The sequence below is a fragment of the Drosophila innubila genome (assembly GCF_004354385.1).
Source record: "Drosophila innubila isolate TH190305 chromosome 2L unlocalized genomic scaffold, UK_Dinn_1.0 5_B_2L, whole genome shotgun sequence".
Taxonomy (NCBI): Eukaryota; Metazoa; Arthropoda; class Insecta; order Diptera; family Drosophilidae; genus Drosophila; species Drosophila innubila.
In genome coordinates this window covers 5376605-5401210 of record NW_022995373.1, presented here as the reverse complement: position 1 = coordinate 5401210, position 24606 = coordinate 5376605, and the positions used below count along the sequence as shown (strand labels likewise).

Here is a 24606-nt window from a genome sequence, read left to right as displayed (position 1 = left end):
TCTGTTATTCTGTTTGTTTGAATTTAAGCGGTTTACCATCTTCATAAAAACTTTAAAATGCGCTTTAGCCCGAAAAGGATTTAGTGGTGATTGTTTATTAAACGTCGTTAATATTTTAAGCTGCTTTTATATATGATAAGCTTTACTTGATTAGCACATATAACTAAAAGTCAACATTAATTTATTTCTGGCTTAGTAAATAATAAGTGAAAACCTTTTCTTCGGAGATCAGCTATAACACACAAACGTAAAGCTTACAAAAATTGCAATATACAGGCATGTTTTAAAAATATCTAGCTACTAGCATTGTCCCCCTACAATCTTTTATGTTGGCAATATCCTGCTAATAAAAATAAATAACGTAAAATATTTGATACTCATGAATACTAAATGTATTTGACAGGATGCACATTGATGCTTATGAAATATTTTTGTTACCTTGTGGTCGCCCATGCAGACAGATTCTCCGATTATATCATATTTCCATTCGTTACTTTTAGTTATGTCTTTAACTTGCGGAGTCATCAGAATTCGATCGCACCATGATGGACACCTAGTCGACATATAGTCGGTGGGCATTTCAGGATCTTCTTCAAAGGGATATGACGGAATAAATGTTATTGGATATTCAATCAGAATTTCGGTAAGTGGCTCCAACTCTTTATCAAACTTTTTTAACTAAAATGATAATACAATATGAAAAAAACCGGAAATGCGTATTTTAAAATATTACCCAATGTTCTTTGAACTTAAGCTGATGATCGGCATGACTAAATTCCTTTTTACCCACAGTAAGTATATTATTGCCAGTGGAGTTGCGATAATGAATTTTGGTGTTTTCAGTTTTCATACTTTGGACGCGATGAGCAACTAAATCTGCAGTCAATTCCTGTTTACCGCGTAAAATATATTAAAAATAAATATTAATATGTAATTATATCAATAATGTATACTTACTTTTACAACGCCTGCAGTGTCACATCGGAAATTAAAATCTCCAAACAAAAAAAAAGGGACGGATCCATTTTTGTCATCCAAGTGGAACCTGATTAGATACGAGAATATTACAAATATATCGTAGGCTTAGTAAATAAATATGTACACATACATATTTGTATAAAAAATAAATCTCGACTTTAACGAACACAAATGTGACGTGAAAAAACGTAAGCGAAATATAAAATCTATCTTGCTTAGATGAGGAGAACAATTATGCGCAATTGTGACAAAAATTAGAGGTTAACATAAAGTAATAATTACCTTTCAATAGTATGTATTAGGGCTCTTCTCCTTGTTTTGCAGTAGACAGAAGGGAAATCTGAACAAGCAGCCAAATTAGAGGCGTCATGGAAAAGGTGTATATTGACTAGCTCAATGACAGTGCCATTAATTTCCCAACGTGTTCGCATAAACCCCTTACGTGACCATTTGCACTAAAGTAAAAAAATATTTTTATTCTCATTTAACTTAATTTTCAGGAACTGAAAATAATCGTTATTGATCAAAACAACTAAAACAATTAACAATAAAAAAAGTATAATTTTTGGTTCAAATATACTACAAACAATTTTTCTTACAATATAAGTGCAAACAGTTAAATAAAACTATATTAAATATTGTGATTTGTGTTTTAAATAATTTGATTTGTGATTTAAATAAAAAATAATTATTATTATTGAATTTTTCTATTCAGTGGTTAAATAAAATTTTTTTAGAATGTTACTTTTGAGGAATAAAATAAAAGCCTTAAGAGACTGTTTCTGATTAATAAATGTTAAAGTCTCAAAGACTTAGAAGACAAAGTCAGCGGAAAATTTCCGATCAACGCTGACTTAACTTGCAGGCAACTTATGGGCCACCTTAGCCAATTGATATAAGTTAGGAAACTTAACTGTTATTTTTATTTTAGAATGACTAAAAACCATCGGAGATATGCACAAAGTCGTTTATCCAAAAATTTCCAAATAATAAAAGTCTTAAAGTCTTTATTCCTCAAAAATAATAGTCTTTGAAGACTATTATGAATAAAAGTCTTTAAAGTCATAAAAGTCATTTAAAACTTTTATAAAACATTTAAAAAAAATACAAATAAATAATAATAATCATTTTACATTTTTTTATGGCACAATTAATAAAAACATTTAATTTTTAAAATAAATAAATAATTAATATATAAAGATAACCATAAAAAGTTATGTTTTTAGCATATTCCTCACAACAGTTAAGGTTCCTAGTAATTTTCCATCATGATTGAATAGTATAAATTATTTTTATATGCTTAGAATAAAAAGTCGCGGCTTTGAAATAAAAAATAAGTAAAAATCACCCGTAGATATCCTTCATAATAAAAATATTTAATAGGGGTCAATCTAAAACAATTAGTAATATCAGCTATGAGGCTTATTTAGATTTTATTTCGATAATTACAAGAAGTGTTTTAATACCATGTGCCTAATAGCAATGTACAAAAAAAATAAAAGGCTTTTGGTGAAATGTATTTAACAGACAGAAGGATGCGTGGCAAACCCCATAAAGTAAATATACTCCTAACTAATTTCAACAGCTGAGTCGATGTAGCCCTGTTTGTCTGTTTGGAAGCGTCGATCTCAGAGACTATCAGAGCCAGACACTTCAAACTTGGTATGTAGCATCGGCCTTAAATCAAGTTTAAAGGAAATTTTTTTTTTTATTTTTGAGATATTGAAACTAATCTGACAGATCCACTTTATTTTGTAGCTGTTATTGAAACGATCAATCCTAAATTTAGTACAGCGCTCTCCAAGGGCATCAAATCTTCGGTGTACCGAACGGCATTTAAGTGCCATTTCACAGGGTATCATACTGTCAAGTGCGCTCAACTAACCCTTTTCCTTTTAGCGAACACGCCCCATCTTAAAAGAGAAGAAGGACCAGCAGCTCAGGAGCTCTAAAGACAATAGTGCGGAAGCATGAAAAGTAGTTCAGGAAGATTATAAAAGACTAAGATAGGGAAAGAGCTGAAAATATTAAAATTGCAGCTAAAGCATAATAAATAAGTTCATTAATTATAAGCAGACTATTATTTTTCGACCTTTTCTTCTTATAAATTGTCAATCTACTGAATTAGTTTGTTAAATCAGTATCAAAAATACCTTTACTATTTCGAGCAATCGACATGTTCTAAGTATGTTACTCAAAAAAATTTGAAAATGTGTGGACATTATTTTAAGACAACTTACTTCCGGAAAAAAGTGTTGGGGAAACTTTGATTTCTCTTTGGTTGAAATTGCTTCGATATTTCCAGAAAAGATTTGCTCGTCATCCAGTTTATCCTCCCAGTCATGTTTCAGAAAATTCCAAATTCTTAAAGTACATAAATCCTTATGGCCAAAGTAAATGTTTCCAAGGGCCTGTGAAATAATTAACGATTAACATAGAAAATGGGCGCGAGTGAGAAAATTAATCATCGGGTAAGACTATTAATCAAGACGGAGATAATATAGTCAGACTGTGATTTAAGATACTCACAGTAAAATGCTCTGCAGATTTGAAATCTTCGTCCATATAAATGCGTACGTATGTGTATTCCATGCTTTTCATAGTCTCGCACAAACATTGGATAAACTGCTGTACGTGATCCATGGAGTTCTCGTAGGTCTTCCCACCCACTTCTTGTAAATGTAAAGCTAAGAATCTTGGCTTCGTTTCCGATACTTTGGCAATAAACTCTTCCAGCCATATTGAAAGAAGTCTTTTGGGCTGCATAGCATGGCCGATCATGAAAAATGTTTACATTCAAAATTAATTAGTTATTTACATATGTACACACAAACATTCAAGCTTATTAACATATGTGTAAAACAATGTTTACAGATGTCTATGCATCTGTACAAAACAGTATACGTACGTACATCTTCAAACAAACTTCCAACATTGGCTGTTACTAGCATTAATTCAGTATCCGATTTGACTTCATTTATGGTTTCCATTTTTCAGATTATCCCTAAATTTATGTATCTTTTGGTATGTCAGAGCAGAGCTGCAAAACTATCGATAGCATCATCGATAGTATCGATAATTTATTTATAAAAGATATCGTCTTTTCGTGAATTTGACTATAAATATTTAAATACCAAATATACCAAGGTTTTTTCCCTACCAAGAGCGGGCTGTGTGTCGATTTAATCGACAGCAACCCAATTAGGCTTAGCTGCTTTACAAACTGAGTGTCTGAAAGATACTTTTACAACCGCAGTCGACTGTGGAACATAAAATCATACTCTACCATTACGTTAACTTAAGCTTATTTTATAAGCCCGTCGCTGAATTTTTAAGCTGTCTCAAATATTATAATAAACACATCGCTTTGAAATGTAATACGAAATGAACTGATTTGCATATATAACTACGATATGCTAAATATTGAGTCAAAAAACAATAATAACACAATTAAGTGGCAAAAAAAAAGATGTATGACAAATCGATTTTGAACAAATCGGGTTATCGGTTTCAATTACAAATTCGGTTATGTTTGTATTTTAGTTTTCGGTTAGAAAAAATCTTTGAATATCGGATTTGTAACGGTTACCGCTTTTTTTTTTATAGGTTTTGGTTTCGAAGTACCGGTATGACTTCGATTTACAAAAAAATAAAGTAGTAAAACTGTTGCAAAAAAAATATATAAATTTAAATTCTTTTATTTAAAAAAATAACTATTATTAGGATTTAAATTTAATTTTTTTTTGTTTATTTTTTTTTTTTTGAAACTTGTCAGAGCCAATTTTTACGACAGATCGTTGACTCGCCGAGATATGTAAGAGACATTACCATTTACCGGGGTCTTGGTGTTCAGTCTGTGTACACTACGCTAAGCAACTTTGCTGAGATACAGAGCGCGGCTCGTTGCTCATTCAAATTGCCTTGCCGTTGCACTTGCTAGACCTTGACTGGCAAGGAGACACATTTCAGACAATCGGATATTTGGCCGAACGCGTGTTGCCTGTCATCAGCTAGAACTGTTCAACCCTGTTGAACTAAATGGAGTCATTTTCTATTCATGTTATTTACTTTTTCATCCTGCCAAGAACCTGCCATTTTCCCTGCTTAGTTTTTCCTATGTTTAAGAATTATACTGGCCAAGCCATCGTTTCACGATTGACCAAAGATTTTCAATCGGATTGACGTCGGAACTTTGTTCTGGCCATTATACAAATTTAGAATTTTGCATTCCATGCATCCTTTAACAATTTTGGCCGTGTGTTCGAAGTCGAAGTTGAAAAAATATATATTTGTCGAAATAAGCACATTTCTCCACTAATCATCATCATCCAAAACGCAGAAAGTCAAGCCCCTTACACCAAAGGACAAAAATCCAAGTCGATTAATAGAAAACAATATTGCAGACATAGTCCCGGAAAAAGCTCCAAAGACACTATGTGATGCAAGCTGTTAAAAATGGCGGCGGAAATATTATGGTTTTGGGATGCTTTACACAGCGGCATGTTGATCATATTCTATTAATATATGTGTGTGGGGTATTCCAGAAATGTGCTTATCCCGAAAAGTATTTAAATAACTCTTCAAATAAGAATCACAATTGTTAAAAGGATTGGTTCATGAGGTCTTGTGGCTACCTACTTAGAGTCGCCGACATGTAGCATAAATAGAACTACTTTGAAAAATAACTGGGTTCGAATCCTGCCTCATTGTAAAAATAAAATAGGCAATTTAAATTTTTAATCGTAACATTGAACGATTATACTTTACTTGAATCTGTTATTGCATCCATTCTGTATAAAAAGACGTTACCAGTTTTGTAAAGTTCAGAAAATACCGAAAATCATACATTGTTATTTTGGATAACGGTTACCATTAAAGTTTTATTCCCTGGTTAATATACATATTTATATATTTTTTATTACATGTCCTATAATAAAATAAATGTAAAATTAAAAGCAAACTTGCCCTAACATCTACAAGTTAATATTTGTTCTTTTTAATATTTCCCTAGTGCTTTGTATCCAGTAGAACTGTATCCAGGAATGACCTTATATTTCTCTTCATAGATGTGATCTTAAAACAGAATTAGCGCAATAATTATTAAAAAAATAAAATAAAAAATTAAGGAATGGACATACATACATATGTTGTTGGTTACAAATGTGGAATAGTCATATTTCAAATTTCTCAATTACAAAAACTCGTAATAAGCAAACGTACGGCATTATTAACATAAACTAGAAGTTGTTAATTTTTTTTGATTTTCAAACAAATCCAAAGTTTTTGGATTTAATGGCCATCAGCATTTTACCCCGTAAAATTGATTTGCTGGAATACAAGGGAATATAAAGACGAGATATACAAGTATTTGCAGTAGGAAGATGTGAATCATCAGCTGGTCGTATGGTAACAGACGGTAGAGGTTGAAACCCTTCCTCCGAAGCTGGTAATGCTGGTGATCCAGTCCAGAAATATACCTTAAATTGCATGTGTTAATAAATTGTATAAATTTTTAGCTTAACAATTGTACTAACCAAATCTTGGCGTTCTAACGTATTCATTTTTTCCACAATGCTCCAAAACCATCTTTTAAATTTTAAGAGTTTATCTGGTCCTTCACTTGACTCATCATTAAAATTCGTATAAGATATTAAAGTGGATACATTGATATCGCCGACACCATTCAGGAGCAATCGTAGATCTTCGGCAGTTAAGCTATTCATGCAATTGTCCGGTAGAACGTCAAAAATACCGTCCTTTAAAGCCTGTGAATTTATAAATTTCTTGAATAATGAGTACATTACTAAGCTGGCAAATCTTACCTCGAGCGCTTTCTCCTGCGATTTAATAAGCCTATACTCTGTATAACGTCTTATATACTCGAATATGTTACTTGAGGTTACGGGTACATCGCGTCCTCCTGGGATCAACTCGCGGTTACCACAACCTTCCTCTTTCATTAAATCAATTCTTAAACATAAAATAATAATGTTTAATTATTATCAATAGGCAAATGTTGTTGAAAACCATCAGACTTACACAAAGCTAAGCTCCATTCGATTAATATTCTCTTCCCCCTCTTTTGTTGGAGCATTTTGAATGATTTGCCTAAATGATTCATACAAAGCAGGATCAAAGAATGCCAGATCATGAAATTTGATTTTTCGCCCTAGCATGTATTTCAATACATGTCTTTGAAGGAACAACGGGAGCAATTCGTTTTGCAATAGGCAAAGTCCAATAAGTCTAGTAAAAAAAAATAGCATTTAGTCTTTTGAAAATAATTATGTATATAATTCTTACCTGCCAATATTTCTAAATGCGTTAATCCGTTCAAAAGTCGCCAGTCCTTGTCGTGGAGTATAAAAGCCACGTTTACCCGGCGAGTAAAATAGTGGTTCATTATCGTCTTCAATCGGTTCAACAAGTGCAGCTGGTGATTTTTTCTGTTGACTTTGCACATTTACTTCAGCCTTTTGCTTGAAAGTGATTATCTCAACGGCCTCATTAACTTTTTGTCTCAATGTTTCATCTGAAGACAGTACAGACAGAAGCTGGGGCGTAGGTATCTCAAGAAGCATGCCTGTTACCTTCGGTGCGTGTGTTGAGTTTATTGAGTGGATCTAATGAATATATTTATTAATTACTATCGGTCTCAGTACACTATAATATACCATTTAGCTTACCTTGGGATAGAGTCGCTCTCCAAGCTGTTGCAAGTGGACAGACAAATGATCGTTGGAGCTATCCGCAGTGTTATCTATATTTCAAATTTAAAGCACATGTGACTCATAGAAAAATTATAATATATTTCTTTACATTACCTGCATTGATGGCAGGAGTATAGGGCCTAGCATCGACATTTAATGATTTTCGCTCACGAGCCGTGCGCCACAATATTTTGCTGCCTGTGCCCCGCCTCTGCAATGTGGGCGGATCGCGACTAGATCCAGAAACGGTTCTACTGCGCAGTATGCTCGAAAACGGCACACCGTATTTACTTTGTGTACCTCCCACTTGCACTGAATCAAGATTGGGCAATTTAGCACTCGCCAATAATGCTTCTGATATGGATGTATAGAAACTACGCGCCACACCTGATCCTTCACCGGGCTCATCTTTGAATGTCACTTTAACTCTATTGAATGTAATGGGCGGCTGAGCTCGACGATTTTGAGTACCGAATTGGGCATTTAATTCCTTAAACGTTTGGATTATTAAACTCTCACGATTTCTTTCAAGCTTACAAAGCACCAAATCGCGCTGTTGCCCGTTTCGAAGCTTTTCCATATGGCGTCTAAAGCGCATTTCCTTAACTGGAAAACCTCTTAATTCTGGCAATACAGAGCCGTGTTCCATACCAACATCGTCCATAAAAACTCTTCCGAAGAGATCAAGTGCTAGCTTCCAGCGACTTAACAAAAAGTTCCATGATGGCAGTTCTGAAGAACTGCTCTTATAAAACAATGATCCACGAATAGGAAACATCATTGCTTGGTTTGGTACCTTTTCACGACTATTATCACATTTAAGTTGTTGCGCCATCTGAGATGCGGAAGATGATCGATTTCTCAACTCGGATAAGTTATTGTCATCGGATTCTAATTTTAAACTGGATGCTCCAGCTCGAACGATAACGCTACGAACTGCTGATACTGATAAGGAACTATGCAAAGGTGCCACATCCTCCCGAACGCCACTACGCGCTTGACTCTTAGTTGGTGCGATAATAACTTCAGGCCGAGTAGTTATTAAAAGATCTGCCGATCTACTGGATCCGGCTGTATCATCGGTCATGTGCACATCCTCCCCATCCATGTCCTCATCAACGTATTTATTATCTAATTAAATAAAATTGTTATTATATATTATTAAGATTATAAAAAAATAATTGTAAAATAAGAACTATTTGGTGACGACTTGCATCAGTAAATTAAAAACTAGTTCTTATTTTTCGATAAAAATTAAAATTTTAATAATTTCTATTATTATTTTCAAAATATAATGCCATGTTTCAATATTTTTAGTAAAAAGTTCAAAATTCAAAAATCTTACTTAATATTAGTTTAATAAAGTGTATAATGTATACTCTAAAATGATTTAATTAAAGATGAAAACAAATTTACCTTTGTTTCCTTCATGTGACTTGGTATCGTCTAAGCACTGTTTTTTCTTTAGTTGTACGTAAATATTCAAGTCTGCAGTATCATCGTCCTTATAAGTTTCGTTTCCCTTCTTTGGTTCGAGCGCTTCCGTATTTGTTTCCGACACAGTAGGTTCCTCTTCTGTATTAGTATTGAATGGCGTCTCGATTTTCATGAAATTTGAGAATCCCAAACGGGTGGGAGGTTGATCAATGGAACCTTGATGGGAAATGTTGGTTTTGGTATTGCTTTTTAAAGCAGGAACTGCATGTAATGGTAGATTGGCAAAGAGCTCTTGTCGCTTTGAATTCGGTTGTAGCAAGTGCGGTTTGTCAGCTAGAGGCATTGCCATATCAAGGGGCAAATCAAAACCATCTGGTGCCGAGCAACCTAAGCTCAGTGTTGAGTCTGATCTAGTAAAGAATGCATACTTTCGCGTGTTAGCATTCGAATATAAGTTTTTTGAACACTGTCTGTCGGCATTTGAATCCTCAATGTTACTTAATTCGTCGTCGGTATCATCGTTTTCAACACTATTTGATAAATTGTTAACACGGCCAGAAATAGAGTCGCTTTTATCGTAAAAGCTAGTATCGTTACGCATGTAGAAAACGAAGGCATCAAGAACGTAGGCAATATGCCGCAATGCAGTTATATCTAATACTGGCAGCGCATCCCGATGCTCCGATGTGTGTGCACGCATTAATGAAAGACAATATGTGAAGAAATCTCGTCGAGAACTTGAGCCTACGAAATGAATAAATAAAATTAATATACATATATTCAATCAAATACTTAGAGCTGCAAAAATTGCAATCACTGGGGGAATTCAGTAGGTAATTTTATTCACCAATCATGATACCTGATTGTTACTTTTGCATTCAACAGAAAATTTTCAACACTGAAAAACATTTAGTTTTTCTATAAAATGGTATCATGTCATTTAGCAGGTACTGATTTCTCATCCATCACACCTGAAGATGCGATTACAGATTAAAATTAAAATCAATCAATCAATGATTCTGCTTCTAATTTTAATGCAATCGTAACTGGTTGCATTCATTATAAATGCAAATGATTGCAATCACTTTTTTCAATCAAAAAATTTAAGGAAGTTGTATTCTCAGAAAATATAGTCAACATTTCACATAGGGAAGTGTGCGGCAGTTTTTAGTTGGCGGTATAACCGCAAATAAAAAAAAATTGCAGCAAGATGTTTATCTCATAAGGGAAGTGCTTCGAAACACTTTAAACGACTCATTCATCATTACATGTTTATTAAACGCATTTTTCAAAAATTGTATAAAAATGTAATATTTTTTTTAGCTGCATTTTTTGACGACATTGAGTCATTTTCAAAATTCGATAGAGTGATGAAATCGAAAAGTGAACGCAATGAAGGGGATTTAAAGACATAATTTTTGATTTTAACCAAAAAGTTTTAAACCATTTTATAAATTATACGAATGTAATCGAAATGATTGCCATTTAGTACAGCTCTGAAATTTTACTATGTCTTACCAATCACATTAGCTCCCACGGTTGTGGAAGTTGGGATTGATGCTTGGCTTGTGGTAGCTTGTTGACTGAGATTAAGCGGGTGCAAAGGGTGAGTTGGATCAGTGTAGTTTGTCAAATAGGCACCGAATTTGAGCTGCGCCTCTGTACCGTCCATTACTGTAAACATCCAATCCCAAGTAGGTTTTAAGCGCTTTTCAACAAACGCCTTTACGATAGAAGCAATAAATAAATAAATTATTTAATCATTATAATATACATTCACTTATTTAAAATACTCACTTGAACTGCAACAGCTTCCTCAACGTGTATTTTGAGTGAAGTCTCAATATCATTCATCATATTGTATGACATAATACCTAAGAGCTCGGAAATTTGTCGAATCGTAATGCCAAAAGCACGACCCAAATTACTGGCAGTAGTGGCCATTGTGTGGGACTCGGCTGATGGTGTGTTGACAGCAGTACTGGCTGGCACAGTTGTTCGGCGTAATGCCATGGGATCAATAAAAACAAGATTGGATCCAGTTGGTACACGAACCGATGGTCGAGCGTTATCGCGGCTTCTGATTGCCCATTGCATTGTTTGTGGAGTGAGATCGTTGCGTGAGTTCGGATTTATGTTGCGACGCTCGAGCTGTTGATCATTAAAACTAAATTCATCAGACTGGTCGTCGGATTCGCCATCTTCAGATCCATCTTCCTCTTGAGCAGAGGAATCGCCAGATTCGTCTTCCAGAAATAGAACTCCAATGTCTGTAATAAAAGTTGATTGTAAATACATTTGTATTGTTGCCAACAAAAACGCTGCCACTGTCTAATAAATATCCTAATTGTAATTTTCGCTGTGAACGGCAGTCCAGACAAAAGGAAAATAAAACTTTTCAAAACATGTGCTGTTGAGCAAGCGGAATCAAAACTAAATGCTACAAAAAGCATTAAAATAATTCCCTAAAACAATAAACTGAAAATTCAAATAATCTTTAACATTTTAAGAACCGTTTAACATCACTACTTCAACTCTTTAAAGTTGAAGAATATTTTAAAAGTTTTTTTTATAAACATCTATAAAATATTGCATACAAACCAAACCGAGCGGCAATGACTAAACCGAACTGTTCTGAATTCCACTTTCCTTTTTGTTATCGATACTAATTCTCGCAATCGAAAGCTGCTAGAGTTACTTCAATTGATAAATAAAATTCGAACAACGAAATTTTAGTCTAATTTAGCTTCTATGTGCTATATTTAACATGCAATATTTCAAATTAATTTTTAAAAATAGTTTTAACTAATTCTAATCGGATTTAAGATAAAAATTGAGGATTGAATGTATTTCTTTTTGAATTCATGACAACTCTGATTTATGTGGATATGCACAAGCCAGGCAATCAGCTGGTGACAAAAAAAATTTAATGCAAAAATGCAAGCAACCAATAACCATAATTCGTTTTCGTTTAGTTTTTACTTTTTTAAAACGTTCGGAGGTCGGAACAGGCCTGAGAATATCCTTTTACTTATTTTTTAAGTAACGAGTACAGTTAAATTACCTGTTTCCGAGCCAACTGTGGCACCAGTTTGAACGCTTCGTTGTGCATCTTGATTACTCTGGTTGTCATCCGAGTCTGATTCAGTTTCGGCATCATTAAATGTGAAATCGTTATCACTTTCATCATCTTGCATTCCTTCTTCATTTCGCTGGTTCTCAATTAAGTCATCGTCATGACTACTTAAGTTGCTTTCTCGATTGGGAATCTCCTCCGATTCTGAAGGGTCTCTAAGGGCTGAAATAGGCGGTATAGAAAATACAAATCGTGTAAATATTACAAATGTTCTAGTACTCACTGTCCATAGCAACGACATCATAGTTTTGTTGTACGCTGAAGCTTGAATTCTGAACATTGATTGCATCGTGTACAATATGCTCGGAGGTGGACTCAACATTGGTTGGGGCTAAGGGCTCAACGCTGAACAAATCGTCAGAATTCTACAGAAAAAAGCATAAAGACAAGGTTAGAAAATATTTGTGAGCAATACCTAAGCAATAACTTACATCCAGGTTTGATGAGGACATGGCAAACGGAGCTGTGGGTCGCACCACTCCAAGCCTTACTGGTGCAATCAGTGCCTCAGACACCTCACACAGTTCCTCAATAGAGATTTTATGCAGTGTTTGAAATACCTTAACGCAGCTTTGAACGTATTTGTTGCATGATGTGTGATTTTTACGTTTCTCAGGATTTGGCTGTTTCTCCAAATTAAAAATGACAAATACACGAGCCACGGAGCGTACAAAACGTCGAGCAACATCTTCAGCCTCCCTAGGGCGATCTTCAACTACAAAGTTTTGCAGTTCACGCACCAAAGTCAGCAAGAGCGTGTCAAGATGATCACTTGTACATTTCACAATTAAGTTATGTGTAAATTTATCAAGCAGTGTAGATCCATGCTGAGATTGCATGAAAACATTGAAATTTTCCGAATTGGCGCTTTCACTAGTATTGCCATGGATATTTTGCAAATTAGATTCGGTTCTTTCGGCGCCGCTCATTATCATTGAACGTACAGCTTGCCAATCAATTAAAAGACGTTCAAGTGCTTTTCTTGCAAATTTTGGTGGCTCTAGATCATGGTCTGGCATATCATTGTCAATGTCTAGAGAAGAAGACTTCCGGTTGGTTATTACTGTATTGCTTCCATTTGAAGTTCCAGTATTATTGCCAACATTGCGCACCCTCACATTAAATCGATACTGACGTTGCTCTACGATCTGTCGACCAACAGTCTGAATGAGAAATAGCAATATAGATTCACCCTTCGAGTTGAATTTTGTGACCAAATCAGTACAAGAGACAAGTTTGCATAGCAACGTAAATCTCTTTGTAAGATTTCCAGCAATCAGTGCTTTACATTTGCATTTCTCCCAACAATCACAATATGCTGTTGGCGCTGTGCGTTTCAGTTTACAGTCGTGTCCTTTGTGGCAGACTCGTGCACATTCGGTGCAACAGCATAGGGAGCCAGTTAATCCGCATGTCTTGCACTCGAAAATGTTTTGATTTATGTGATCCGCGCCAGTCCACGTAAAAGAACACGTGTCGTTGTAACAAATAACATGCAATGGCGATTGATCAGCTGGTGAGCCGCTTGGGAAAATCATGGCATCTTTAAGCTGCGTGTCTTGCTCGGATACTGTGAGAATTGTATTCAAAAGTATTATTCCTGCCTCGTATGCTCGACATGAAACTGCCAGCATAAACGGAGTTTGTCCCTGAGCATCCTTGGCACTTAGCATCTGATATAAATAACTACGCATAGCAACACTGGTGCACATGTGTTGAAGAATCAGAATGGCGTGTTCTCGCCGTTGCAATACGTCGAATGTATAATTTGGATTACCCATTTTGCTGTTGGATACATTAATGCTTTGGGACGTTGATGGTAATACTTTAGACACATCATCTTCAGCAATATCAGTTGTGTTCTGTGCTGCATTAGTACTAAGATTGCTAGCCGTTCCTGATTCAACAGTCCAGGGCAATGGAATATAGGCGTGATCTTCACCAGCACTAGTGGATGCCTGATGGTTTTGTTCCGTGTTTTGTTCTGTGTTGATTAGACGATGCATCATGTCACGCAGACTTATTCGATTTTCCCTGGTTATAGATGCGGACGTTGACGGTGAATTTATGCCAGCAGAGACTGTGGCAAAGCTGCTGGAACTTTCATTAAAATTGCCTCCATTGCCTCCAGCAAATGCGCTGCCATACGACAACGATGATCCTCCTGCTCCAGTACGGGGCAATGAAACCCCCGAGGCAAGTGGTTTCTTTTCTGAACTAGTGCTGCTCGCTAGATCTGGTGAATGCTGTGAATCCTTGTTGGAGGTTGGTGCACACATTATTACACAGGCATGGAATATATTCCTATTACCATCGCAGCGTTCTTCAACGACAGCAATGGTCTCCTTGCGGTCCTCTTGTTCAAGACGCTTTAGGACAGCAATACAGTTCTTAATATCACATCGTAGTATATGTGGCATTAGCTTTTGGGTTATAAAAAGCAAGGCAGTCATGCAGACCTTTGATTTGAGATTGATACAAGATGCTGATGGTGGAAGCGATATGGTTGCCATGGTTATGGATTTAACAGGCGGCAAATCAAACCATTGAGGATCTTTTATGGACCCAATGCAATCCTTCGCCATTGGATAAAGTGCACCGTTACCATCCCTAAGCACAATTGTGCTGCTGTTTCCATTACAATCGTTATTACAAGCCATTGTAATGTTATTTGCCGAGGCGCCAATAAATGACGCACAATCTGTGGGGAATTGGCAGTTTTGTTCCTGTTTGCTGTTGTATAAATTATACAGACTGTAATGAATTTTACCAAACACTTTTTTGATTGCATGAATGCCACGCGTATCAACTGCAATTGTTAGAAGCTGTGCGCTTGATAGATCCGCACCAATATTGATTTTCTTTGGTTGCTTTTGAAGCCAATCTGGACCACGTGATGATACTGCAGAGCGAAAGATTTGCACATCTTCGCGTCGCAAAAGACGACATGATTGCCAATCATCCTCTTTCCCTTCATCTTTGGTTGCTAAACCGGCGGCAACATTGACGTTTACGTTATTGACACAATTTAATGGTGGAAAACGGACTGCCACATAGTCTCCATCAACTTTAAGGACTTTTCCAATGGGCCCAACTTTGTCCTCGACGAAGACAACGTCTTTCAGTTGCCACAGTTCCTCGTCTTTTCTGCCTTCTTGAGAATTATTGCCATCATCCTTCGCAGTTATTCTTTTGGTGCGTTTGTGAGACGTAACGCTTCCTGTGTCGCTGCAAGTGCTAGACGCTGGAGATGGTGGTGGAGGCATGTCAATACGATCAGTCGATTCCTTGCTAGTTGAACTAATTTGCCCACTCTTGCTAGATGTTGTCGCTTGCACAGGTGGTGCCTTTGAGATGGTGTCTTTATCAGCAATATTACCTCCATGAGTATTGGATATTGGCACGGTTACCTGGCACTTATCTGAAGATCCTAGTGTTGAACCGATATTCAGAATTTTCATACGGCAAACATCAGAAAAATCCCACACAGAGTTTAGTAACTGTCCAACTTTGGGAACCCCATTTGTGCAAGTAAATCCAATTGATCCAGTCTGATAAATGGGACATTTTTTCATTATCACTTGTGAGCCTACGTTTATATCTGTCGCAACCATTTTGAATGGTTTTTTTGTCTTTGTCCGAAACTTGTCCCACAGATATCGGCGCTGATCAAAGGGTAATACTCCCCACCAATAAATATTGTTATTATCGGTTCGAACTGCGGTGTATAGAGAGCAAACGTGTATTGTTGAAATAGGATCGATGTTAAACTCATTGAACGCTGTTGCAACATGCTCCAATTTTGCTCCCAGATATCCCAACTGTTCGTCCATCCAAGTGGCAACACGATTCGATTCAGTTACTACAGAGCATCTAATAAAATTTGCTGATATAAGCTCGACCTTTTCAGTAATGCCAAGTGCCACTGTCTTGGGATGAAATACATTTTCCGCCTAAAGCGAAAGGTAAAAAATATAATGCAATATAAGTATATGTCGATGTATAATTGAATAAACGGGCCTGTTCCAAATTCCGAAAACGAGTGGAATTGCAGCAAATCGAGTTGATTGCTGTTCCGAATTCCACAAATCGACAAAAATTGTCGTTTTTAAAACGTGTGCTGTTGAGCGAGCGGAATCGAAAGTAAATGCTACAAAAATCATTAAAATAATTCCCTAAAACAATAAACTGAAAATTCAAATAATCTTGAACATTTTCAGAATCGTTTAAGATCACTTTAAGCATTTGAAGTATACTTTAAAAGAATTTTTTTATAAACATCTATAAAATATTGCATACAACCGAGTGGCAATGACTAAACCGAACTGTTCTGAATTCCACTTAACTTTTTGTTATTGATTCTAACTCTCGCAATCAAAAGCTGCTAGAGTTACTTCAATTGAAAAATAAAATTCGAGCAACGAAATTTTAGTCTAATTTAGCTTCTATGTGCTATATTTAACATGAAATATTTAAAATTTATTTTCAAAAATGGTTTTAAGTAATTCTAATCGGATTTAAGATAAAAATTGAGGATTGAATGTTTTTATTTTTGAATTTATGTTAACTCTGGTTCATGTCGATAAGCACAAGCCAGGCAATCAGCTGGTAGAAAAAAAAATGTAATGCAAAAATGCAAGCAACCAATAACCATAATTGCCGGCATTTTGCAGAATTAACTTATCAATTTATATTATTTTAGCAATTTCTACTTCTCTAAGCAGCTGATACGGTCAATGACTTACTGCTATCGAAACGTTTTCGAAACCGAGTTCGAAAAGTAAAAACAAGTCCATTTCGGTCGGAATTGGAAACTGCAAATAGTAAAACGTTCGTTTTCGTTCCGTTTTTACTTTTTGAAAACGTTTGGAATTCGAATCCGGCCTGATATTAACAATTATTTCGGTAAAAGTGTTATATTTCTATTTTATGCTTTCGATTCCGATATCAGTACTTGTAACAAAGCAATGTGTTGAGAAATAAATAAAATATATTAACATAAATGTACAATAGGGTGCATCGATTTAAAAATAAATTTAAATTTTAAAACAAATTCGTTTACTTAAATTTGAATTTATTGCGGTTCTGTTACTCATAATGAAACGGAGTATATTGGTTTACGCTTCCGGTATCGGAATTATTTCCTGGTTTTATTGATTACTGAAAATACATAATATTTTCTAGCTAGGGTCGCCGACCTGTCATTTAATTAGAATTATAGTATAAAAAATAACTGGTTCCCCGTCTTTAAAAGTTCTGCGATGAATGCTGTAATTAGCGTGCTCGTTAAAATAAATAGTATAAAAAAAACATTATAAAATGTACACAAAAAAGTCAAAAATTATGATTTACATTCTGCATTTTCGTTCACAGATTTGTCTGAAGTGGCTGATATGGTAGCAGTGAACTTGGTTGTGACGCTCGCACCCGATTGCCGATTGTTGAGTTGACTCATTTTATTAATGTAAAATTTCAGGTGGGCTTAGCAAAATATCATTTAAAATTACAAACTATAACTTTAAATTTTCTTAATTTTTTTTTTAAATTATTGAAATGTCTAATAAAGTTCAATGTCAGGGCCCGGACACTTTACAGATATTCTACAAGTTTGGATGTCTCCACTTCCCGCTTCCTAAATCTCTTAGCGATTTCAAATACATAGAAATTCCAATACTATTGTTTAGAATAGTGGTCCTACTTACATCAGATTTATAGGGTTCCAAGTCCGACCAACGCCATTGATGCAATTCTCCATTTTCCGATAGTGCAATAAATTCGGAATACAAAGCTCCAATTGTCTTAAATCGAACTGAGTTTTTGTCGGGCCAAGGCTGCCACTCTTCAGATATCCATATTGGTGATGGCATAGAAGAGGGTTCTTTCTTTTTAGGATCTACGATAAAGGTTTGTAAATAAGAGTGTATGTTTATAAGAATAAAATATGTATTAACCTGTCTCTTTATCCCATGTATAATCGTCTTTATTAATCCAGCGACGTGGACCATAATACTGACGATCACGCCAGCGACTAAATGCTTCACGGTCAGCATTAGCGGACGATATTTGGCCAGAAAGATTGCTACTTCCTGCTATAACGCCGCTAGAAGATGCCGATGTCCGATTAGATTGATTATTATCTGTTCCGCTTGAGCTTGCGTTAGTCCGTTCACTACGAATACGGTCAAAAAGCAAACTAGAAAAAAAGAAGGTAAATCAAAATTTTAATAATTTTGCATGACTGATAAGTGTTTGGTGTTGAGTACTAAAATTTTGCCAAAGATAATATTTCTTTATTTATTAATATTTTTTTTTTTTGTGAAACTTACTTTCTTATGCTAGAATAATTACTGAAGATTTCTTCGGAGAAAAGCCCATCAGAGGGATCAATAATAACGCTGCTATTATCACCGGAAAACCCATTGTCCAACAATGAAATTAGGTCTTCAGGAACATAATTATCGCCTCCTTCTTCAGTATCTTCAGCCTCTTCATCATCACGTGAAAGCAAATTGTTAACAGCTAAATTAACATCAAGATTTGTGCGCTAAATTTATGAAACGATTGAATGAATTATTAATGATAGGGTCGATACAAATATATCGTTAACTAAACTTACCTGAAGCTCTCGGATAATTAGATTTCTGCTCTTTCCTTGAAGGACGACTTCCGCTTGCGATATAAGTTCTTCAGGCACATATGTGGCTGGCACTGTCACAAGTGGTCGATTCGATGAGCTACCTCCAATTATTACACCTGTACTTCTGGATCCAGAGCCTTGCCCACTTGAGCTTGTCCTTCCTGTTGCTCTGAGAAGTCGAGCTCGAGACCGAGCCATTGGCCGTGACGACGACGGCGCCTTCGGGGCATTGCTTGCTGCGACTCCACCCGATGGGGCACTTCAAAATTTATAAAATTCATTATTGCATCTTTAATATAAATTGCAGAACATTTAAATAAACATACCACTTGTTGTCAGATTTAGTCAAGTCAAGCTTTTCCGAATTTATAGAAAAGGCTACACGAAATGCTTTCCCATCTTCTAGAAGCACTCCAATATGGTTAGGTCCAATGACAACTTCTCTTACTGGTATTTTTAATTGCTCAAATATCCGATGAGTACCGGAACCAAAGCGGTTTACTTTATCAGAGACTTCTCGTATTCTACATAAGAAAATCGAGAGAAAGAAAAATGATATTAAACTATATATTATGTTTTTCTTTGCAACGACAACTGAAGCATATTATAATTTTACATCCCGGGTCTTTGATTATTTGAAAATATGTCTTGATCTTGATATAATAGTAATATAGTATTCATACATAAACACTTATTTCTTCAAACTTGGCTAAGAAGTTCAGTTATATATTTGTAGAAAAGAACTTAATTTTAAAATACAAATGATTTTAAAGCTAAAGCAACTAAGACCATCTAAGGCGCAGGAGTTATTTGAAAATCCCTGTCATCGTGATTATTAAAAAACGTATCAAAGAATCATAGTATTATTAAATTTTATTAACTTAACTCCTGGCAGCCTTACAGCCTTCGTTGCAACTCTGCGCAGTCAGATGTTTTTTTTTTTCTTTTTTGCATATATTTGGGCTATACGTTTTTTTTTTGTTAATGCTGTGAATATATATCTAGTTGTGCTTGCAGCGAAAAGCGTTATTCACGTTTTAAGAAATGGCACATCTGCAACGCTGCCGGTGTTAAGTGAAGACCCTATCTACTACAAACATATACATATTTTGGCTGGTCCAAAACATGCATCGGAAAAATACAAGCAGAACATTTCATAACTCAATATAAATGACGAGATTGATTGTTTACTATAACATTTATTTTTGCTATCATTCTTCTTTTTCTTATATATTTGATGTCAAAGGCGCGATTTTAGAAGTGTATTAACAGAATGAAACAATTTGTGGAAATCTATGTAGTTGATTACGAATACATAGGATCTGCATAAACGCGAGGTGCACATGCATTCATGTAGATATATATATATATACATATAAAGATTTTGTGGTTATACACATTCATGCATATAATCCATAAATGCATAGATCTAAATGTGCCTCTTTCTATATAAGCAGAATATTCACATATTCGGCAAGCTAAATGTACGGATACACATACATGTCTAAAAAAATACACATGTAAGAAATCAAATTCATGTGTACACATACAACTTAGGCAAGAATAATCTAAGTATGTAAAACTGTTTGTTACCCATATACATACATACATAGATAGTACATACATTTGAAAAGAAAAACGTCATAAAATTTGATGTATAGGAAAAGCAGTATATATTTGCATGTATATAAGAATGCATTTATAAGTACATAAATATTTCGTTGTACATACTAGCTTATATTTGTGGAATGATAAATATGTATGTATGTAGACACATTATATACATATAATTTAAGTGTATGTACATGTGTTTGACATGTGCAGATGATATGTACGTACATAAATACATATATATGCGTATGCATGCATTTGCAAATTATTAAATTCTCTTCTTACCTGTCAATGAATTGTTCATCAGTTCCCGGAAGTGGTTGCAACACAAATTGCATAGAAACCATTGTGAATTTCTTTACTATACGAAACACGGCTCTTTCTCAATTTTCATTTCAGCTTGGAAAATGTAACTAAAAATAGGGATGCCACAAAAATTCTGAGAATGCACCAAAGTTCGATTAATACAAGATATCGATATATCGAAGAATAGTACAAAATAATAATTTAAGAGAATATTGAATCATATTAAATCGATATTTTTGTTCAAGTAAGAAGTCATCTACATTGGAACGATGGAATAAAACGTGATAAATTTGTTACATGTCATTGAGAAATAGATTTTAGTACAATTGTTATGCTTCACAATTTGAATCTTTGCTTCGGTAATTTATTTATACAAATATTTAAACGTTTAACATAAGTAATATTAATGTTGGAAATGCCGGACTCACTACTGAAAAATACTGTTCGATGAGTCCGCACTCCATATAAAAAACAGTGGCAAAACTCAATATAATTTTTTCGTTTGAGTTTAGCTGTAACGATAACTACAAAGGCCATTAAAAGGGTTGCCAGATAAGGTATGGCGTTTTTCAACACTAGGCAACAGCTGATATTTCTCTGATGACTGTAGCAATATATGTCGTTATATGTTATATATGTCGATTGTTGCCTTCAGAAAAAAGAAAATAACAACATATGGCAAGTGATTAATATAAAGTCAAAAAATGGAGCCTGGATCTGTTTACAACTCAGGAAAATCTGTTTAATTAAATAATTGGAAAAGTACCGACTTAATACATTGTAAACGATAAAGAACACTGAACATTTGGCTACTTTTTTGTTTTGCGTTGGTCACAGCGTCAAAAAACACATGTGTCCAATGCAACACCATAAAGTAACCAAATGTTGAGTCGTCACATTGGAGAGCTTGCTGTGGTTTCTGAAAAAATAAAAATAAAAAAAATGAAAAATAAAGAATGCGAAAAGTTTTAAGGAACGCGGGTCACGCGCTTTTTGGGTCAATCTATAAAAATTGCATCGAAATGCTGTTTTTTTTTTTTTTATCAACTTTATCTTATCGTCTGATGTAATGAAGTCCAAGTGTTTTCTTTTCACTTTTATTGTGCTGGGTGATTATAAATTGCTAAAATTTCTTGGTCATTTTTCAGAAGCACAAATTACCTTGTTCCCTTAAACCAAGATAATTTTTTAGATAACTTGCTTGATCTCTCATTGTTTTAAATCAACTGAACTCCCTCTTACGCAAAAAATTCGAGCCTGCCAAAGGCTGCGCGCGAAATTTGAAACAAACGACAATGTCTAATATTATGAGATTCTTAAAGCGGAAAATGCCAAGTTTTTTTTTACAACGATAATAAACAGATACTTATTATATATATGTGTAAGGAATCGGAAATATTAATAATTAAAATTATTATTTTGCAGCTTTCAGTGCTCGGCAAAAATGCAAAAGTAGTGCTGCAAAATGATCGCTTTCTCTCATGCAATTTCATGCATAGCTATTAGCTTCTGCTGATTTTTGCCATGCAAAAATACATATTTATATATTAACACAATTATATTTTAATCAAATTGTATATTTCTATATACATAAATTAACATATTCATTACATGATATCGATAATATTTTTGCTTATCGCTTGATTCTTATTTGGTACCCAAAAAAAAAAATGGGTACTTATTCGTACTGTGTTTGTGCGCGCCTTGCATACAAACGTATACATGCTGTCTCGCCCGCACGTTTGATTTTCCATGCAAATGTAATTATTGAATTAAATATTTATTCCGAAATAACTTCTCTATTTATGGGTCAATCGCTTTGAAATTTTCAGGGTCATTTCATACGCATACTTCTCAACTGATTGTTCAGTTAGGGAGTGCTATGTCAAAAATTGCGCCTGTAAATCGTTTTGTGCAATTTGTGGGTAAAGGGGGCGTGGCATCCAAAATTGGAAACAAACTTGACCTGCGTATGGTATTCACAAACCTGCATTCCAAATTCCCTAGCATTTATAGTATCTGAGATCGATGCGTTCAAACCGACGGAAAGACGGACGGACGGACAGGGCTAGATCGACTCGGCTGTTGATCCTGATCAAGAATATATATACTTTATGGGGTCTGCCACCCCTCCTTCTGCCTGTTACATACATTCTGCCAAACACATTATACCCTTTTTTGCCCATTTTCAATGGGCTCAGGGTATAAAAATAAATTGCCTTTCTACAAAAACACAGGAACAGGAAGCGGCAAATTGCCTTCACATTTCTAAACACACTGCGATTGCGACAAGTGATATCTTGATACTGCGGGCTCTAAATGCATGAACAGTATTCCAGGATGGAACGAACTAAAGAGACGTAAAGGGAGGACCAGGAAGGTAATGAGAGTAGGTGGATTGAAAAAAGTAAGCAAATAGTTCAGCGGCTGCAGAGTCGTTACTGGCATTATCTAGACCAAAAGAGAAAGGTAAACTAGGGATTTACGCTTCAAGTTAACAAATTTGTAAAATTGTTAAGCTTCACGGGAAAACTCTTTTGCATCGAGATAGATAGTTCTCGTACCATAGCGAGTTTAAATTGACGAAGTCCGACTGGGCTACTGTGTACTTAGACCAGTCAAGACTTGAATCAGACATCTTATATTTTTTTAAATACTTACATTTAATATTCTTTAAATAGAAATGTCTGACGGTGGAACATAATTTGGAATGTACACATCTAAGAGTGCATTTAGGGTCTCATAGAAAGAAATAAGGGCAATATCGATGTCAGTCGCTTTTTCTAAAAAGCACCAGTCAGTAGCAAGGATAAGTTCATTAAGCAATTATTAATTTCCCTTGCAAAAACAACGACGAGGTGATTGCTGACATAATAGAGGTGGACTAAAAGGTTTAGAGATTGAGATAGAAATTTCTATAGTAGGTTGATGTAAGTCTTCAGGGATACTTAATGGGAGTGCCCTAGAGACGGCAGTATTTGCGAAGTCATTAATAAAAACCAGATTAAGAATTCGATCAGCTATTATGTTCAGTGGGACACTAATAACGTAGTCTGCAGGGACAAGCACAGTGATTAAGGAAAACCGAAAGTTGTTCATAGTTTCGCGTGTGTAATTTTTATACCTTGAGCCCATTGAAAATGGGCAACAATCAACTTTTATAAAAGAGTGCATGGGCTCAGGGTATCCTACTGTCGAGCGTGCTTCGCGAGCGAAGCGAGCAGGGGGCAGAGCCCCCTTGTTTTTAATTGCAATCTTTAACTTAATTTTTATACTTGGTATTTTATTCTTTGCCGACTGCTTTTAGTCGTGCATAAATAAATAAATTCAGCCATTTTTAATTCAATGTATTATCTTTTGTGTGCACAACAAACAGCTGACATTTCTCTAATGGATGTCCAAAATAATTGGTCAGTCGACAGAGAAATATCAGATGTTGCCCATAGTGTTGAAAAATGTCACACCCTATCTGGCAACTTTTGATGTCTTTTGTGAGTACCGCACCAGCGGAACTGAAGCGAGATAATTTATCTTGAATTCCGCAATTGTTTTTTCGCAGTGAGTACCTAGCTTTAATCTTAAGTGTTAAAAAAATTGTTTATGGACTACTTACTTATGGTGGGCTTACATAGGGGCACAATGCGGCATCATATTCTGCTGCAATTTCTTACAGCCCGTGACACTAGTCAAAGTGTTGACATTGACGTCACTTAAAATGTGCTTCACAGCGCTGTGCCAAGCCAAAATGACTGCCGTCAATGTGAACACTACTTGTCATTTTCACAAAGCGC

General features: G+C 35.2%; 2 protein-coding genes and 1 long non-coding RNA gene across 9 annotated transcripts in view; 1 reads left to right on the top strand and 2 right to left on the bottom strand.

The window, feature by feature from the left end:
- LOC117782684 (inositol polyphosphate-5-phosphatase A) overlaps nucleotides 1-4027 on the bottom strand; it is a 7586-nt gene extending 3559 nt beyond the window's left edge. For 4 of the 5 annotated variants that reach the window (XM_034619712.1, XM_034619713.1, XM_034619715.1 and 1 more), the window contains exons 1-7: nucleotides 3891-4027; nucleotides 3508-3738; nucleotides 3219-3389; nucleotides 1261-1433; nucleotides 958-1045; nucleotides 734-889; nucleotides 439-678 (exon numbers count right to left, since the gene is read on the bottom strand). In XM_034619712.1, coding sequence (XP_034475603.1) covers nucleotides 439-678; nucleotides 734-889; nucleotides 958-1045; nucleotides 1261-1433; nucleotides 3219-3389; nucleotides 3508-3738; nucleotides 3891-3968 — 1137 coding nt within the window. In that variant the 5' untranslated portion in view covers nucleotides 3969-4027. Of the gene's footprint in view, nucleotides 1-74; nucleotides 344-438; nucleotides 679-733; nucleotides 890-957; nucleotides 1046-1260; nucleotides 1434-3218; nucleotides 3390-3507; nucleotides 3739-3890 lie in introns of those variants that run through there. The other variant, XM_034619714.1, reaches the window with a different exon arrangement.
- LOC117782687 lies at nucleotides 3145-24606 on the top strand. The gene is made up of 3 exons (XR_004617313.1): nucleotides 3145-3156; nucleotides 15512-15517; nucleotides 24544-24606. It is a non-coding gene; the product is annotated as an uncharacterized LOC117782687 (long non-coding RNA).
- On the bottom strand, nucleotides 5832-20955 carry LOC117782683 (E3 ubiquitin-protein ligase hyd). 3 transcript variants are annotated; one of them, XR_004617312.1, is made up of 20 exons: nucleotides 20795-20955; nucleotides 19225-19422; nucleotides 18878-19157; nucleotides 18588-18805; nucleotides 18213-18454; nucleotides 17964-18154; nucleotides 12693-16214; nucleotides 12485-12626; nucleotides 12190-12423; nucleotides 10923-11395; nucleotides 10644-10848; nucleotides 9105-9869; nucleotides 7803-8819; nucleotides 7665-7738; nucleotides 7282-7601; nucleotides 7018-7224; nucleotides 6801-6948; nucleotides 6513-6743; nucleotides 6117-6455; nucleotides 5832-6051 (listed from the first exon to the last, which is right to left on the bottom strand). XR_004617312.1 is itself a non-coding variant. In XM_034619710.1 (19 exons), the coding sequence occupies exons 1-19, from the start codon at nucleotides 20854-20856 to the stop codon at nucleotides 6243-6245; spliced, it is 8742 nt and encodes a 2913-aa protein (XP_034475601.1). In that variant the 5' UTR covers nucleotides 20857-20955; the 3' UTR covers nucleotides 5834-6242. The 3 variants fall into 3 exon arrangements, 1 of the variants encoding a protein (XP_034475601.1); XR_004617311.1 differs by having other exon boundaries at nucleotides 6121-6455; XM_034619710.1 differs by having other exon boundaries at nucleotides 5834-6455.

Coding starts and splice junctions, on each gene's coding strand:
- LOC117782683 (XM_034619710.1), bottom strand. CDS start 20,856: ATGGTTTCTATGCAATTTGTGTTGCAACCACTTCCGGGAACTGATGAA. Junction 10,849..10,922: donor AGGAAGCTGTTGCAGTTCAA/GTGAGTATTTTA, acceptor TCTATCGTAAAG/GCGTTTGTTGAAAAGCGCTT. Junction 6,456..6,512: donor CGTTAGAACGCCAAGATTTG/GTTAGTACAATT, acceptor ATGCAATTTAAG/GTATATTTCTGGACTGGATC.